General features: G+C 53.6%; 1 protein-coding gene across 8 annotated transcripts in view; it reads right to left on the reverse strand.

Annotated features, from left to right (window-relative positions):
* Positions 1-16450, reverse strand: part of FAM168B (family with sequence similarity 168 member B) — a 218470-nt gene that overhangs the window by 101928 nt on the left and 100092 nt on the right. For all 8 annotated transcript variants that reach the window (XM_086943796.1, XM_086943792.1, XM_086943794.1 and 5 more), the window contains exon 4: positions 426-568. In XM_086943796.1, the coding sequence (XP_086799922.1) occupies positions 426-568 (143 nt within the window). The remainder of the gene's footprint in view (positions 1-425; positions 569-16450) is intronic.

A 16450-nucleotide genomic window follows, 5' to 3' on the forward strand; every position in this document is an offset into this window, starting at 1 on the left:
GATTTTTACCCTCTTAGTAAAATTAATACCTTGGTGAATCACTGTGTGGAACTCTGCTCATTTGACCTAGTCAACCATTGCACCTGTGTTGAAGACTGGTGTGGATAACAAACCTGCAAGCTGGCACTGGCAAAGGAGAGGCAGGATAATCAGTAAAGTGAGTGCATATACACACATGACTAAAAATGTAATCTTACCAGGAACCAAAAATGTAGCTGGAACCAGATGAGTATGTTCAAAAGAATTTAGTGTGTCAACTAACCTATAAATGAAAACAATGGGACTCTACATTACATCTACAAACCTTGTGAAAGAAACTGCCAAAGTAATTAAAATGTAAATGTAGGTCCTGAATCACTCTCAGATATACTAAACAAGGAATGCATACATTGTGAGCTCTCTTCTGAACGGAAAATAAAATATACCTGTGTATATGGGTTCTGCTGTGGATATGCACTTCGAACGGGGTACACAGCTGTCTGGTAGGGGTTGGGTGAAGATGAATAGGGTGGCACTGCTCCACTAGTTGGTGAACAGGACACCTTGTATGGGGTGCCTGGTGTATAGCCTGAAAACACAAAGAAAATATCATGAACATACATAGAATTTGCCATGGCTTCACAAAAACAATTTCCCAGCGAAACTTTCAAATTTTGGGCCTGGCCTTGGAGTCAGCTTTAGTTGGTTGATTGATTGAGTTGTCCTTCCAAACTACCAATTTTTTAAATACAAAAAAAAATACAACTACATAATCAACAGGGGGCATTATCACTTCAACTGATCTCAAATGGTCATTCATACTTAGCTTCCATCAACCACAGCATACAGCATGGGACAATAGGTTCACCCACTTCAGCAAAACCAAATGGGGTGATGGACGGAGTGTTGAACATTGCAAGCACTCACCCCCAGTCAACTAATCTGGGTTTAATCCATCATTATTTAGCTCACTCCGCCACCACAGTTCAGACATGGCCATATGTAATTCAGTCTGACCCGGTGCCATTATTTAGCTCACTCCGCCACCACAGTTCAGACATGGCCATATGTAATTCAGTCTGACCCTGTGCCTCATGGGTACAGTCCAGAGCGAACTGCTAAGCCATGTCTTTCATGGAGCGGAAAAAAGCATACTGGGACCGGTTTCTGGTTAATCAGCCAGGCTAGCTTGTAATCAGTGGCAAAGTGAGCAAGGGACCCACGTCTGGGCATACCACCCTGCCAACTTAGGGCGAACAAAGCAAAACCAAAGGGGATGCACTCACCCCCAGATCAGTTGACTGGGGGTAAGTGCTTGCAATGTTTAACACTCTGTCCATCATCCCCTTTGGTTTTTCTTTGTTCACCCACTTCAGCCACTGGCTACCTTCTGTGAATGACAGCACCTTGCTTGTGCACAATGTGATCGTCCACAGAGAACATTTTGCACTTCTGGGTCCGTGGTACAGGGCAATGATTCCTTGTCCTGATGTGCAAAGCATCCAGGACATCCTTTATTATTTTAACCATTTTAAAATGGATCAGACACCTTGGAATGGTAAATCAGTGGTACAAAATTTCAAACATCGATTCAGAATGGATGCTCCTTATAACATGCCAGTTTTTTGAGAAGCAATTATGAAAGTAACTGTAACAAACAGTTGTACGGGAAGGAGGGTGGGCATATGTGAATCTACAGCACTACAAACCTCAAACAGATGCTTACCGGGCAAGGATAAGTTACTTACCTGTAATCCTAGTTCTCTTCCAGGGGTATCCTCATCAAAGTCATAAGCACTGAATATTCCCGCCAATGTGCGGGACCCCAGAAACAATATAAAAATATATATGTAAAAACACATATCTAGCTCCAAATATATGTACGTACATATATTATTTTTCTCATACCAATGCAGCCCCAAAAAAAGGCTAACACAATGTAAAACCTTGTACATGTACTGCAATTATAAAGTTAACAAAGAACACATTAAATCAAATATCCTTTGAATTTTGTGTTTTAATGATTAAAACCACTCTTAACTCCTGAAAATTGCTCATAAAAAGACATTGTTAGCCTCAGGCTGCATTGAAAAGCAATAACATAGAAAATGAACGCATTTTCAACAAAAACTGGCATTGTGCCTTTAAAGGCAGACCTGACCCCAGGCTTCCCATCATGCCACAGGGGTGACAGTTAGGGCAGTTCTTTGCATAACCCTGATAGGGCTAAATACAAATATAAAAACGTACAGCTCTCATTTACCTGGGGAGGCGGGTGGGTTGCTTATGACTTTGATGAGGATACCCCTGGAAGAGAACTAGGATTACATAACTTATCCTTCTCTTTCAGGGGACCCCCATCAATAGTCATAAGCACTGAATAGAACAGCAAGCCCAACAACCACCTGCAGGTAAATGAGAAGTACATCTTCTACCTTAAAAGACCCAACATCACAGCCCAGACTAGCTGTTAAACAGATACCCAAGTAGGCCAAGCCTACTTGCGGAATCTGCTCCCGTGTCAGAATCAAAACAATAATGTCTGGTAAATGTATGGACGGACCACCAGGTCCCCGCCTTACAGATCTCAGACATGGGCACATTGAGAAAAGCCGCAGTTGCAGCTCTTCCCCTGGTGGAATGCGCCTTGGGAGAAAACCCCAGGGGCTTTTGCGCTAGCTGGTAAGCAAGTTTAATACATGAAACGATCCATCTGGAAATGGAACGTTTTGAGGCAGCATGGCCTATCCTGATCGATCTATAGTTAACGAAAATATGATCGGAATGACTAATCACTTTAGACCTGTCAAGATAGAATTTTAAAACCCTTTTCAGGTCTAAAGAATGCAGAGCCCTCTCAGCTGGAGTAGAGGGGTTGGGAAAAAAAGTGGGCAGAGAAATGGTCTGATTTACATGAAAATCAGACCCCACTTTAGGCAGAAAAAATGGATGCTTCCGCAGCACCACCCTATTCAAATGGAACACCGTATAGGGTTCTGAGGCACAGAGGGCTTGAATCTCGCTCACTCTGCGAGCTGACGTGATAGCCACCAAAAAAGCCGCTTTCCATGAAAGATGTTGTAAAGTAGCTTTATAAATGGGTTCAAAAGGAGGACCCATTAACTTTGATAGCACCAGGTTCAACTCCCACGGTGGAGAAGGAGGACGCACTGGAGGGTATACTTTTTTCAACCCTTGCAGGAAGTCCTTGACAGATGTTAGCTGGAAAAAAGAGGTTTGAGAAGGTGACCACCTATAAGCCGTTATGGCCGCTAGGTGCACCTTGATGGAATTAAATTTTAAACCTGTTTTCGCCAGATACAACAAATAAGGAAGAACTGCTTCTTGACATTTGATCGGATCATGACTATTCTGTATACACCACATATAGAATCTCTTCCACTTGCATGCATTCGAATGTCTGGTGAAAGGACGCCTTGCCTCTGTCAGAATGAACATGCAGTCCTCTGGCAAACCTAGATGGCCGTATTGGATGACCTCAGGAGCCATGCGGCCAAGCTCAGTGACAGAAGGTTGGGATGGTAGATCCTCCCGTTCATCTTGGACAATAGGTCCGGCCTGCATGGTAGCCTCTTGTGAGGAGTCACTGACAGGTGACGCAGGTCCGTGTACCACCACTGCCTCGGCCAATCGGGAGCAATCAGAATCATTGTTGTGCACAAGTGTGTTAGCTTGCTCACCACCTTCGTAATCAACGGGAGAGGTGGAAAGGCGTACACAAATTTGTTTGACCAGTCGATCAAAAGAGCATTCCCTCTCGAGCCTGGCGGGTGGAACCTGGAGGCGAAGCTTTGGCATTTGGTGTTTTGGTCGTCCGCGAACAGGTCTATGGTGGGACGACCCCAGGACTGAAAAAGTTACCCTACCACTTCGTCGTGAAGAACCCAGTCTTCCTGGTCGTTGAAATGACGGCTTAGAGCCCTCACGTTTTGCTCTCCTGGAAGATGAACCGCCGTGATAGACAGCCTGTGAGTCAGAAGCCAATGCCAGATCCTCTGCGCTTCCAACGACAACGTCCGGGAGCGCGTTCCCCCCTGCTTGTTCAAGTAGTACATTGTGGTGGTGTTGTCCGTCTGTACTAGCACGGATGCCTCTTGAATTGAGGGGAGGAACGCTTTGAGAGCTAGGTGGACTGCTCTCAGCTTTGCAGGTTGATATGGTAAGTGCTTTCTTTGTGTGACCACTGACCTTGCACCTGCAGGGGGCCCATGTGCGCTCCCCAGCCCAGAAGGGAAGTGTCCGTGATCAGTGTCTGCACAGGGGGAGGTTGATGGAACAGGACTCCCACCTGCATATTCTGAGCTTTTGTCCACCACGGAATAGAAGCTCGAGCAGCGTCTGAGATAGTGATGTGATCGTTCCAGCGAGCTGATTGTTGATCCCACTTGTCCTCCAGATCTTGCTGAAGAGGACGCATTCGAAGTCTGGCATTCGGGACCAGGAAGATGCAAGACGCCATCGACCCTAGCAGGGAGGCAATCCTGCGCACTTGAAGTCTTGCTGCAAAGCACCAGTTGACATTTCTGGGTGATTGAGGATTGTCTCTCCTCTGAAGGAAACACTTTTCCTGCTTCGGAGTCTAGCAGAGCTCCAAGGAAGTGGATCCTCTGGGTGGGCTGAATGACTGACTTCCCGAAGTTGACATGTAGCCCTAGTCTCTGGCAGAGCTGTATACAAGTCTGGAAAGGATTTCTTACGCTGAATGGGGAAGGACCTTTCACCAGCCAATCGTCCAAGTATGGGTACACGAAGACCCCTCTGCGGCGTAGAGCAGCTGCCACCACTGCAACACACTTCATGAACACCCGAGGGGCCGACTTCAACACAAACAGTAGGACTTTGAACTGATAGTGGGAGGTCCCCACCCTGAACCGAAGAAATCTTCTGTGGCTGGGGTGTATTGGAACATGAAAATAAGCATCTTGAAGGTCCAGCGAACACATCCCATCTCCCTTCCTGAGATGCGGATATATTTGATGAAGCACCAACATGCAAAATCTTTCCTTTTTGACGTGCAGATTTTGTGTTCGCAAGTCCAGAATGGGTCTGTATTCTGCCTTCTGTCCTTTATTCTTGACCAGAAAATAGCGGGAGTACACCCCTTTTCCCCTCTGAGAGACCGGCACTCCCTCGATAGCTGACTTCGAGTAGAGTGCCGACTTCTCTTTGCAGTAGGTGCAGCTGATGATTTGATGTTCACATCGGGGGAACCGGTGGAGGCAGATAATTGAAACGAAGACAGTACCCATTCTGAAGCGTAGACAACACCCATCTGTCTTTTGTGATGCTTTGCCACTCTTTCAAATGATTTGCCAGGCTTCCCCCCACTGGAGTGGTCCACGGCGCTTGGGGAAGAAACAACTCATTGCTTGGATTGAGTCTTGCCGGTGTTGCCTTGGCATGGATTACCTGCTCCCTTGTAATTACGCTTTCCTTTGTACTGGGACTTTTGCTGCCCCTGCTGATCGTGGCTCTTCTGCCAGTTCGGGGTTTGAACCTGCTGCTTTGTAGAGCACTTGTTAAAAGAGCAAAATTTCTTCTTGAACTCCTTCTCAAGACCCACCGCCTTGAGAGTTTCCAGCTCTGCTTTCATGCGCTGCATCTCTTCGTCCGCACTTTTGCCAAACAACGAAGTACCTGAAAAAAGCAAGTTCAATACGCGCGCTTGGGCTTCTGGTTTCAAAGCAGTTGGGCACAACCATGATGACCTCCTTGCCGTTACCCCATGAGCATACCATTGAGCTGCTAGGGTAGCCCCATCCGCTGCGGCACTTATCACCTGGTTGAAGTCTTGACTGCCTTCCAAGAGGATTTCTTCAAAGTCCTTACGATCCTCTGCTGGGAGTTTCTCCCCAAAACGCTGCAGAGAATCCCACAGGGATCGGTCATAACGCCCCAAGAGGGCTTCCGCATTGGCAACTTTGAGAAAAGCTGCTGATGTATTGCAGACCCGCCTTCCCCACGAGTCTTGCATCTTACTGTCCTTATCCGGAGGCACAGTGGAGGATGAGGCGACTGCACTGGGCTTCTTCGCCGCCGCGATAATTACAGAGTCCGGAGGAGGATCAGCTCTGAGGAATAGCGGGTCGTCCTCTGGAGCTTTGTACTTCTTAAGGATCCTTGCCAGAGCCGCCTTGACCGTCGCTGGGGTTAAGAGGACGTCCATAACTGGCTCTATAATCCCGGCACCAAAGGCAGAAGAGGTTTGGGTGCAGACCTATGCTGTAGTGTTTCAAAAATTACTGAGGTTTGGACCTGCGGAGCTTTTAAGGTAACCCCCAGCTTAAGAGCTCCCCTACCAAGAATGTCCTGAAAAGTGAAGATATCATCAATCGGAGATACCCTCGATGGAGGAGAGTCTGTTAGAGTAGGAGAGTAGTCTCTGTGAGAGCGGGTCGAGGAAGTAGGAGTTCTTCGCTCTCTCCTTGATCGTGATCTACGCCTGCTGGTTCGCACCCTGGAGCGTGATCTTTCCCTCTGGCGAACTGGGGAGCGCGATCTTTCCCTCTGGCGAACTGGGGAGCGCGATCTTTCCCTCTGGCGAACTGGGGAGCGTGATCTTTCCCTCTGGCGAACTGGGGAGCGTGATCTTTCCCTCTGGCGAACTGGGGAGCGTGATCTTTCCATCTGGCGAACTGGGGAGCGTGATCTTTCCATCTGGCGAACTGGGGAGCGTGATCTTTCTCTTTGTCTAACCTGAGAGTGTGACCGTTCTCTAGGCCTAGAGAGCGGTTGCTGCATCCGATACGCTGCTTCCTCGTCCTCAGCCCAGTGATAAATTGCCTGTACCATCTCGGTGAAAGCCTGACAGTAGGCGACTTTGGAGCGGAATCTTTCACTAGAGTGTGATGGAGGCATTGCATCCCTTTGCAAATTCCTGGATTCCTCGCTGCCCAACTTATAAATAATTACATCCGGGCCAGACTCCGAACCTGAGCCAGCCGCAGGCCTGGAGCGACTGCGGGAGTCCCTCTGCTCTGGAGACCTCTACCGCTTGGCAGCGTGACTGTCACTCACTTGCGAGCCCTGGTCATCCTCCGCAGCTGAAGCGGATCCAGAAGACCTCAGAGACTGCTGCGCCACTGGTGGAGGCTGAACCACTGGAGTCCCATGCCTCGACGTCGACTTCAGAGGAGGTGAAGTCCATAAAGGCTTTTCCAACGTCGAACTTTGTTCATCTCTCGACGGCGAGTGTCGATGTCCTGCCGACGATTGTGAATGCCTCGACGACGAGCGTCGATGGTGTGACGCTGACGGAAGAAGCTGACGTCGAACTATCATGGTCCTTCGACGACGATGAATGCCTAGACGTCTAGTGCCGATGGGTCGTCGACGGATAATTACTCGACGTCTATGGCCGATGACCTGGCGACGACAGAGGATGCTTCGAGGTCGATCGCTTCTTCAACGCCGATGTCCTGGCGACGACGGAGGTTGCTTCGACGTCGATCACTTCTTCGACATCAATCGCCGATGACCTGGCAACGACGGAAGGTGTCTCAACGTCGATCGCCCATGACCTGGCGACGACGGAGGGTGCCTTGACGTCGAGCGTCGATCGCCAGACCCAGACGGAGGCTGCCTCGACGCCGATGACTAGGCGACGGCGAGGCTTCGACGTAGAAGACTGTACCTGAGCCTTCGACGACGGAGGTCTCGACGTTGAGCCGCCCTGCTTCAACAGTGATCTCTCTCTCGCCGCTGCACGTTGCCCGGTTGACGGCAGCGGAGTTTTCTTGGCTCTCGACGCTGAAGACTTCACCTTCTTCGCCGTTGGAAACTTAGACGCCGATCCAGACGCCGAAGGAGAGCAGGTCGGGACTTTTTTCGACGTTGACCGCTTCTTAAGTCTCTTTGGAGACCTACCTCTCTCAGAAAGTCCACAAATCCTACTTCTTTCTCTGTCCTTGATAGTTCTGGATGACAAGGACTGGCAGTGGACACAAGATGCTACCTCATGAGAGTCAGGTAGACAGCGAATACACACTGGATGTTTATCTGACCAAGCCTTCTTAAGCCCACAGGCAGGGCAGGTGTCAAAAAGAGCCTTAGGCATTTTGACAAAAAATGTACCTTTTTTGAGCCCAAAAAAGGTAGAACTCTCTCTCTAGGGTAAAAACCTGTCGAGTAAGATCAAAAAATTGAAGAAAACACCAAGTAATTCTGACAGAAAGTCAAAAAAAGGTGGGAGCTGTTAACCAGGGTCCTGACAGTAGGAGCCGGAAAGAACAACTGACCTAACTGTAACCCCTGAGGCATGATGGGAAGCCTGGGGTCAGGGCTGCCTTAAAGGCACAGTGCCAGTTTTTGTTGAAAATGCGTTCATTTTCTATGTTATTGCTTTTCAATGCAGCCTGAGGCTAACCATGTCTTTTTATGAGCAATTTTCAGGAGTTACGAGTGGTTTTACTCATTAAAACACATAATTCGGCGTGGCCAAGATGGCGGTGTAGGCGGACGTGCCTCGCTGAGCTCCCGCCGCCGGTCACTATATACAGCACGGCATCAGCACTTACCCGGCCGAGAGCGGTCCCGAGAGACTCCTGGCACCTGCGCCACCGCAGCGGTGACTTTCTGGGCCGGTTCCGAGCCCGGAGACGGCCGGACCCGTGACCTGTTCAGCCGCGGAGACGGCGGCCGTTGGGGCCTGGCGCGCTCAGTGAGACGGGAGCGCGGCCGAGAACGAGGCCGAGGAGGGCGGAGCCTCAGCGCCGACCAAGAGCGCCCGGGGCAGGCATCGGCTGAGGCGGCGGGTCCGGCCCGCACGGCAACGTGCGAGGCTTCCCACGGTTCCACGTGGAAGCTACTGCGGACCTGCCGGCCCCATCAGACATCGGAGCGGACACTGCCCGGGCTGCCGCCGGCTCCCATCTCCGGACCTGGTGGCACCATTTGGAGGACGCATACGGCCTTGAGTCCCGGCCCGCAGCACTACGGAACAGAGGTACGGGGGGGGCTGAGACAGTGACACCAGGCGCCCCCCCCCCCCCCCCCCTCGCTGGACACCCGCGACCCGACCCGCCTGGCCGGGGTAGAATCGGCGCGAAAGGCGCGATTCCCAGCAACAGCCCGCCATTTTAGGCGCACCGGCACTGAAGCCCCGTGGGAGCGCGACGGCGGCCTAGCCTGCACCCGCGGGTGGCGTCTGGAACCGACCACCTTCCTGCCCACCCTCTTGAGCCACTGACCGGCGCGCCGGCGCGGGAGCGTTTGGGGGACACATCGAGAGTGGAGCCATCCCACGGGCGTGAGAGAAACCTGGCATTGCGCCCTGCGCTGCTCCCGCGCCGCTGGCCCCTGTGACGACCCCAGCACTAGCCCATACGCCAGTCGGAGGACACTCCTGATCTCCAAAGCACGGGGTGGGCCCCATCCCCACCTGCGTGGTGCATCTCTGGCGGAGCCCTCACACCCAAGCCCACACCGCGGAGGCCACACCGCGACGCCGACGCCCGACTGGACTCACGGCTGGCAAGGGGAGCACACCGCCTACCGGCTATCCCTGTACCGGACGCCAGGAGACACAGCAGCATCTGCGGCCTAGGCCTACGGTACCAGTAGCGACCGGTTGCTGGGCAGGTGGCACCGCGCGCGCCATGTCCACCGCCAGGACAAGGAAAGACCGCTCCATCGCTGACCTCTTCACCCCCGGCGCTATGGGGAAGAAGACGGACGCCGCAGCGGCCAACCACCGCGTGGGCGCCGAGAAGAAAAACCAGGCCTCGCCAACCCAGGGACAACCAGACCCAGAGGGCCCAGTCACGCGCTCCTTCCTGGAATCGCTCTTCATGGGGCTGCGCGAAGACATCCAGGAACTAAAGAAAGAACTTCAGGACGAGATAAAGGAGGTGCGCCGGGATACCGACGCCATTGGTGAGAGGGTGGCGGAGCTAGAGACGAAGAGCGACGCGCGGGACATGGAAATTGAAGCACTGCGGCAGGAACTGGTGCGCATACACGACCAGCAAGTGGACCTCCAAACACATGCCGAAGATTTGGAGAACCGCTCCAGGCGGCACAACATCAGGATCCGGGGGGTGAAGCACTCCCCTGACACGGAGGACCTCTTCCACTTTACCCGGGGCCTGTTCAATCACATCCTGGGCCGCCCGTCAGACGCCCCCCTGGGCCTAGACAGAGTGCACAGAACGGGCCCACCTAGAGCGGCCACAGCCCATCCAGCGGACATCCTTGTGTGTGTACAGGACTTTCGGACCAAGGAGGAAATCCTCAACAAAGCGCTCCAGATGGCGCCGGTGTCCTTTGGCGCACACTCCCCTGCCCTCTATCAGGACCTTGCAGCGCTGACCCTGGAGAAGAGGCGCATCTTCCGACCGGTCACAGCGGAATTGCGAAAACGCAACATCTCATACAGCTGGGGACACCCCTTTAGACTTGTGTTTAAGATGGGCAATAACCTCCACCAGATACGCTCCCTCAGGGAGGCCTGCACCCTCCTGAACATTGAGAAACCGACGGAAGCCGAGAACCCTGGGGTGGGGGGCGCCCCCAGCGAGGATGCACCGGGACGGTGGCGGCAGCAGAGGCGGCGACACAGGCCACGACGTCCCGCCACCAAAGAAATAGCAGAGGGCCAACGAGCGGCGGTGGAGACAGTCGCGCAAGGCCTAGTTAATAAGGAAAACGATTGAACTCTGGCCACAATCTCACAGTACTACCGAGACACGACCTGGCCGGGACTGCTCACTCCGGCGGCGGGGGCGAAGCCTCGCTAACTCGCGCTATGTTTACGCCATCCCTTTGATGGCTGACCCACACGGAGACGTGCAGTGCCCGACTTCACCGTCGCCATTGCCCACACTCCGAATGTTTCCCTTACCACGGGTCCAGTGGACATTCACCTGGATCTGGGACTATGTTGATTCAGACTTCCTTTTGGTTGCAGGAGCAAAGGGTGGGGGTGGGGAGGGAACTGTTTCGGTGCTTGCACCCTTCTTAGGGATCGAACATTGCACTACTGGGGGTTGGGGGGAGGGGGGTGTTGCACCAGTTGGGGTCGGGGGGAGTTGGGGGAAGAGGGGGTGGGTTGGAGGGGCTCTCCTTGTCCAAGGGATTCTACCACCACTGACGGAGTTGGTTTGACCTCCGGCGCAGTGTCTTCCACAGATCACCGGCCAGCGCCTGCCACCTATAGGTGGGACCCAGCGTTTCCCTTACTGCCTTAGCCATGACACGCCACATAACAGTACTCTCGCTTAATGTGAGGGGGCTCAACAGTCCAAACAAACGTAAAGCCATACTGTCCTTCCTCGAGCGTTCCGGGGCGGACATCTACCTCCTCCAAGAAACACACCTGGTCCGTAACGACCAGCACAGACTCAAAACACGCGCCTTTCCATGGCAGTTCTTCTCCTCATCCCTGAAGAAAGCAGCGGGGGTGGCGATCCTGGTAGCTAAGTCATTTGAGGGGAGGGTCCTCCAGAAGGAAGCTGAGATTAAAGGGCGACTCCTGCTTTACAGCTTCCAGATTGCAGGTCACACTCTACTCTTGGGTTCGGTCTACGCCCCGAATGAAGGGCAGGAACGGTTCTTGCACACAGCACTGGAGGCCTCGACATCCACCACACACGCGCACTTACTTCTGGGGGGGGACCTCAACATTGTATTTCATAACACGGCTGACCGCTCCGGCCAGCGATCCGGGCAAGTAGGGGCACTGACTGCTGCAGGACACGCGCACATAGCGGACTTAGGCCTACTAGACCTGTGGAGACATACCCATCCCCAATCGACGGCCTACACTTATTACTCGGCGGCGCGTAAGACCTACGCGAGGCTGGACTATTTTCTATGCTCCTCTCAACTAGCGATGCAGGCCGAGACGGTGGAGATTATGCCAGCCGCGCTCTCAGACCACTCCCCGTTGGTGGCGACATTTCTAATGGGGGCTGCGCCAGCTCCGCAACGGCACTGGCGACTGCGGGATGGCCTTCTGCAGCAGCCTGACACCCAACCACGGCTCAAGTCCGCGATCACCCGCTATTTAGAACACAACGCCAACGACGACACCTCCAAAGCCACTCAGTGGGCGGCCCTCAAAGCGGTCCTGCGTGGCGAGCTTATCTCCATTGCCGCGGCCAACAACAAGGAAAGGGCGCTAAAACGTGCTGAGCTCACCCAACGGGTGGCGGAACTGGAACAGATGCACCAGCGCACGGGAGCGGCGAGGGCATGGCGCCAGTTATGCGCCGAGCGAAAAATGTTAGCCGCTCTAGACCAGGATGTGGCGGAATACGCCGCTATGCGCCTGAAGCACGCCTATTACACCGGAGGCGACCGCTGCGGGAAGCTTCTGGCGAGCAGACTGCGGGCGCAAACTCAACGACAACAGGTGCGCTCCCTCCAATCTGCTGGTGGCAGCCAGATCACAGAGGACGCGGCGATTGCAGCGGCCTTCGGCAATTTTTACGCAGCACTGTACGATGCGGACCACCTGGACCCTGACGCCGGGCCGACTTATTTACGGAGCGCGGAACTCCCCGCCCTCAATCAAGCCCAAGCGGACTTTCTGGAACGGCCCATAGGCCTGGAGGAAGTCATCTCTGCCATTGCCCGCCTCAAAGTGGGGAAATCCCCAGGCCCTGACGGCTTTTCTGCTGCCTTCTATAAGACCTTTTGTCAGCAGCTTGCCCCACTTTTGCGCGACCTGTTTAACACCTTCGACACGCCTGGTGCCATACACCCAGACCTGCTAGAGGCCTCGATCTCTGTAATTCCCAAACCAGGCCACGACCCAACGGCTTGCGGCTCGTACAGGCCCATTTCGCTGCTGAATATAGACTTGAAACTCTACACCGGAATACTGGCGAGCCGCATAGCGCCATACATGCAGCAGTTGATTGACCCAGACCAGGCAGGCTTTATCCCACAGAGGCAAACCAGCGACAACACCAGGCGAGTGCTACACCTCATAGAGGCCGGGTCGCGCACAAAACCGGACTGCATGCTCCTCACCATCGATGCAGAGAAAGCATTCGACAGAGTGCATTGGCCCTACCTCGACCAGGTTCTTCGCCACTTCGGGTTTGGGGAGAAACTCCGCCACCGCATCTTCAATTGTTACCGCCGACATAACACAACCGTGAGAGTGAACGGCCATACTTCCCCGAGGTTCGATATTGGCAGGGGCACGCATCAGGGCTGTCCACTATCGCCGCTCTTATTCGCACTATACATGGAACCGATGGCCCAGAGAGTGCGACAACACCGGCTCATCTCCGGCATAAAATTTGGGGCTGACACGCACAAAATCAGCCTGTACGCGGACGACGTCTTGCTGTCACTCACTGACCCGATGCGGTCCCTGCGCGCTCTCTTTGTGGAGCTCCATACTATTGCCCTGGCCTCGGGTTTTAAGATCAATGAAGCTAAGTCTGAAGCCCTGAACATCTCCCTGAGCCCGGAAGTGGTGGCCGAGATTAAGTCCGAATTCAAGATACTGTGGTCGGATGCGGCCGTCCCATACCTGGGTGTACGCTTGGCGCCGACTGTGCGGGGTACTGCACGAATCAATTATGAGGCGCTCACAGCCAAAATCCGGGAACAACTTCGGCGATGGAAGCCGCTCACACTCTCGTGGCTGGGCAGAATCGCCGCAGTCAAAATGACGCTGCTACCTCAGATTTTATATCTATTTCAGACGCTCCCCCTGAATCCCCCGGCCGGCTGGCTGCAACAGACCCAATCGGAATTGTCGCGATTCATTTGGAACGGCCGCCGACCGCGGTTCAAGCATACCCTCGCCACTTTGCCCCCAGCGAACGGCGGGGTGGGTGTGCCCGACCTCACCCTGTACTTCCAGGCGGCGCAACTGCGCACCTTCGTGGAGTGGTTTCAACTGGAGTCCAGCAAGCACTGGCTCTTCCTGGACCAGGCAGTGGCAGGCCGCACTCTCCAGGGCGTGCCTTTCCTGCCACGCCAGCATCGACCCCCTAATCTGTACGCCTCTGAAATCACCAGCACCGCCCTGAGAGTGTGGGACAGAGTGGCCGTGACCAGGGGACTAACCACCTTTCCCTCGCCTATGACCCCCATTTTTGACAATCCCGACTTCACGCCAGGCTTGGATGCCGGAGCGTTTATGACCTGGCGATCGACGCCCTGTAAGGCGGCGGGCCACATGTTCGACCTCAAGGGGATCCTCCCGTTCCAACAGGTCAAGGCGGACTACGGTGTGGCCGAATCGGAACGCCTACAGTACCTGCAGGTGCGCCACCTCTCGATCCGGCCTGGTGCCCAACGACACCTCACGCCTTATGAAAAATGGCTGCTGACGCGCACCTCAGATAAAAAGCTGATCTCAGACCTCTATCAGCAGCTACTCCTCACCCACGCGCACACATACAACGCGGGACAGGTCAGGTGGGAAAGGGACCTGGGGCGGCAGCTTACAAGGAAAGAATGGGAGGGGGTGTACCATAGAGCCAGACATTCGGCACACCACACAGGGCTAACCGAGACACTAACTAAAGTAGCCACGTACTGGTACCATACCCCTGAGAGAATACACCAGTGGGATGCCCGAGTTAGCGATAGGTGCTGGAGAGGGTGCGGGGAGCTAGGAACGCTGGAACACCTGCTATGGAGCTGCAAGGCACTTCGCCCCTACTGGGACCCTATCCTGGACCTCATAGACGCACATCTAGACACACAGCTGCCGCGCTTCCCAGCATACATTATACTAGGCCTCCCGAACGCCCTCATGTATCCTCTGAAATCCTGGAGGGGGCGGCTGATCGCACTGGCCCTGGGGGCGGCAGTCCAGAACATTGTGGCCCATTGGAGAGCACCACAGGCTCCGCAACAGCTGGGGTGGCTTCATCGGCTCTGGGCGATCCTGGGAATGGAGAAGTTGTCCCTGGCAGCGGCGGGGAGGGGGGCGGAATTTGCAGAGCTCTGGCGACCGTTCCTCGCCCTACTTACGGGGGAATTCCGTGAGGTGAGCTGCCCACGCTACCTGCGCCTGCTACGCCTTGCGGAGACGCCTCTCCCAGTACCCAAGATATGCCCCCACAAGCGTAGAGGTCAGGCGAGCGCAGTACCACCAGGCCATTAGTGGAAGACAGTAACTAACCGATTATTCCCAGACATGGACAAGGGGAGGGTAAGGGTGGGAAGGGTGGGGGGTTGTTAACAGTTTGATGGTTCTTTCATGTTGCACTAGCACAACTCAGCTCGCACCTTTGTAGCACCTCTTATGACGCGGCCGGCCCGATTGGGTTGTAGGCGGCTTGCTGTGTTAACGAACAGAGTGACCCAATGGCCAGGCCATGGGCGTCATTGTAATCTCCGCCTTTGGCCTCCCCGGAGTGGGGTCGGCCCACATCACAGATTGAGGTGCATTAATTTTTTTCTGCCTGTGCTCAATAAAAGATTTAATACATAAAACACATAATTCAAAGGATTGCAAATGCTACTTACCAGTATGCATCTGTTCTTGGCATGTAGGGCTGCTGACATTCATATCTGTGCATAGATCGCCACCTAGTGTTGGGTCCGGATGATTGCACATTGTTGTCCTGGAAGAGTCTTCGAAGTATCACGAGATAGGTGGCTCCTCCCCTGGACTACAGTGCGCATGGGCATCGCCTCCATCCCCAGATTGTTTTTAGCCATTGGCAGAGATGGAGTGAAGAATGTGAGTGATGACCATGCTATGAGCATATGTATGTATATGAATGAATTCTGCAGCTGCTACAGGCGCCGGGGAGGAGGGTGGGCGATATGAATGTCAGCAGCCCTACATGCCAAGAACAGATGCATACTGGTAAGTAGCATTTGCAGTTTGAGGCATGTGGGCTGCTGAATTCATATCTGTGCATAGAATACATAGCAGTCCCTCCATTAACGGCGGCCGCCTGTGCCAGCTGCAGCAGTCTGAAAAAGCGTTTTTAGAACAGCCTGACCAACAGCTGCCTGCTGTTTGGAATGTACGTCTACACAGTAGTGTTTAGTGAAAGTATGTGTGGTAGACCATGTGGCTGCTCTACAGATATCTTCTAAGGGAATGTTACCTAGGAAAGCCATAGAGGCCCCCAACTTCCTGGTGGAGTGGGCCCTTGGAGGGATAGTGAGAGTGCGCTTAGCTTTAGCGTAACAGATCTGAATGCACTTAACTATCCACCTAGCAATCCCCGCTTTGGAGATAGCGTTTCCCTTGTGGTGAGTAGCAAAAGCAACAAAAAGTTGTTTGGTTTTGCGGAAATCTTTCGTCCTGTCTACATAATACATCAAGGCCCTCTTAACATCAAGGGTGTGGAGCATGCGCTCCGCCAGCGTCTCTGGGTTCTGGAAAAAAACCGGCAATTCGATTGTCTGGTTAATGTGGAATTGTGATACCACCTTGGGTAGGAATTTAGGGTTAGTGCGGAGCACCACCCTGTTAGCATGTACCTGGAAGAAAGGTTCTTGGATGGTGAGCGCCTGCAGC

This window comes from Lissotriton vulgaris, chromosome 11 (assembly GCF_964263255.1).
Source record: "Lissotriton vulgaris chromosome 11, aLisVul1.2, whole genome shotgun sequence".
In the NCBI taxonomy this organism is placed as follows: domain Eukaryota; kingdom Metazoa; phylum Chordata; class Amphibia; order Caudata; family Salamandridae; genus Lissotriton; species Lissotriton vulgaris.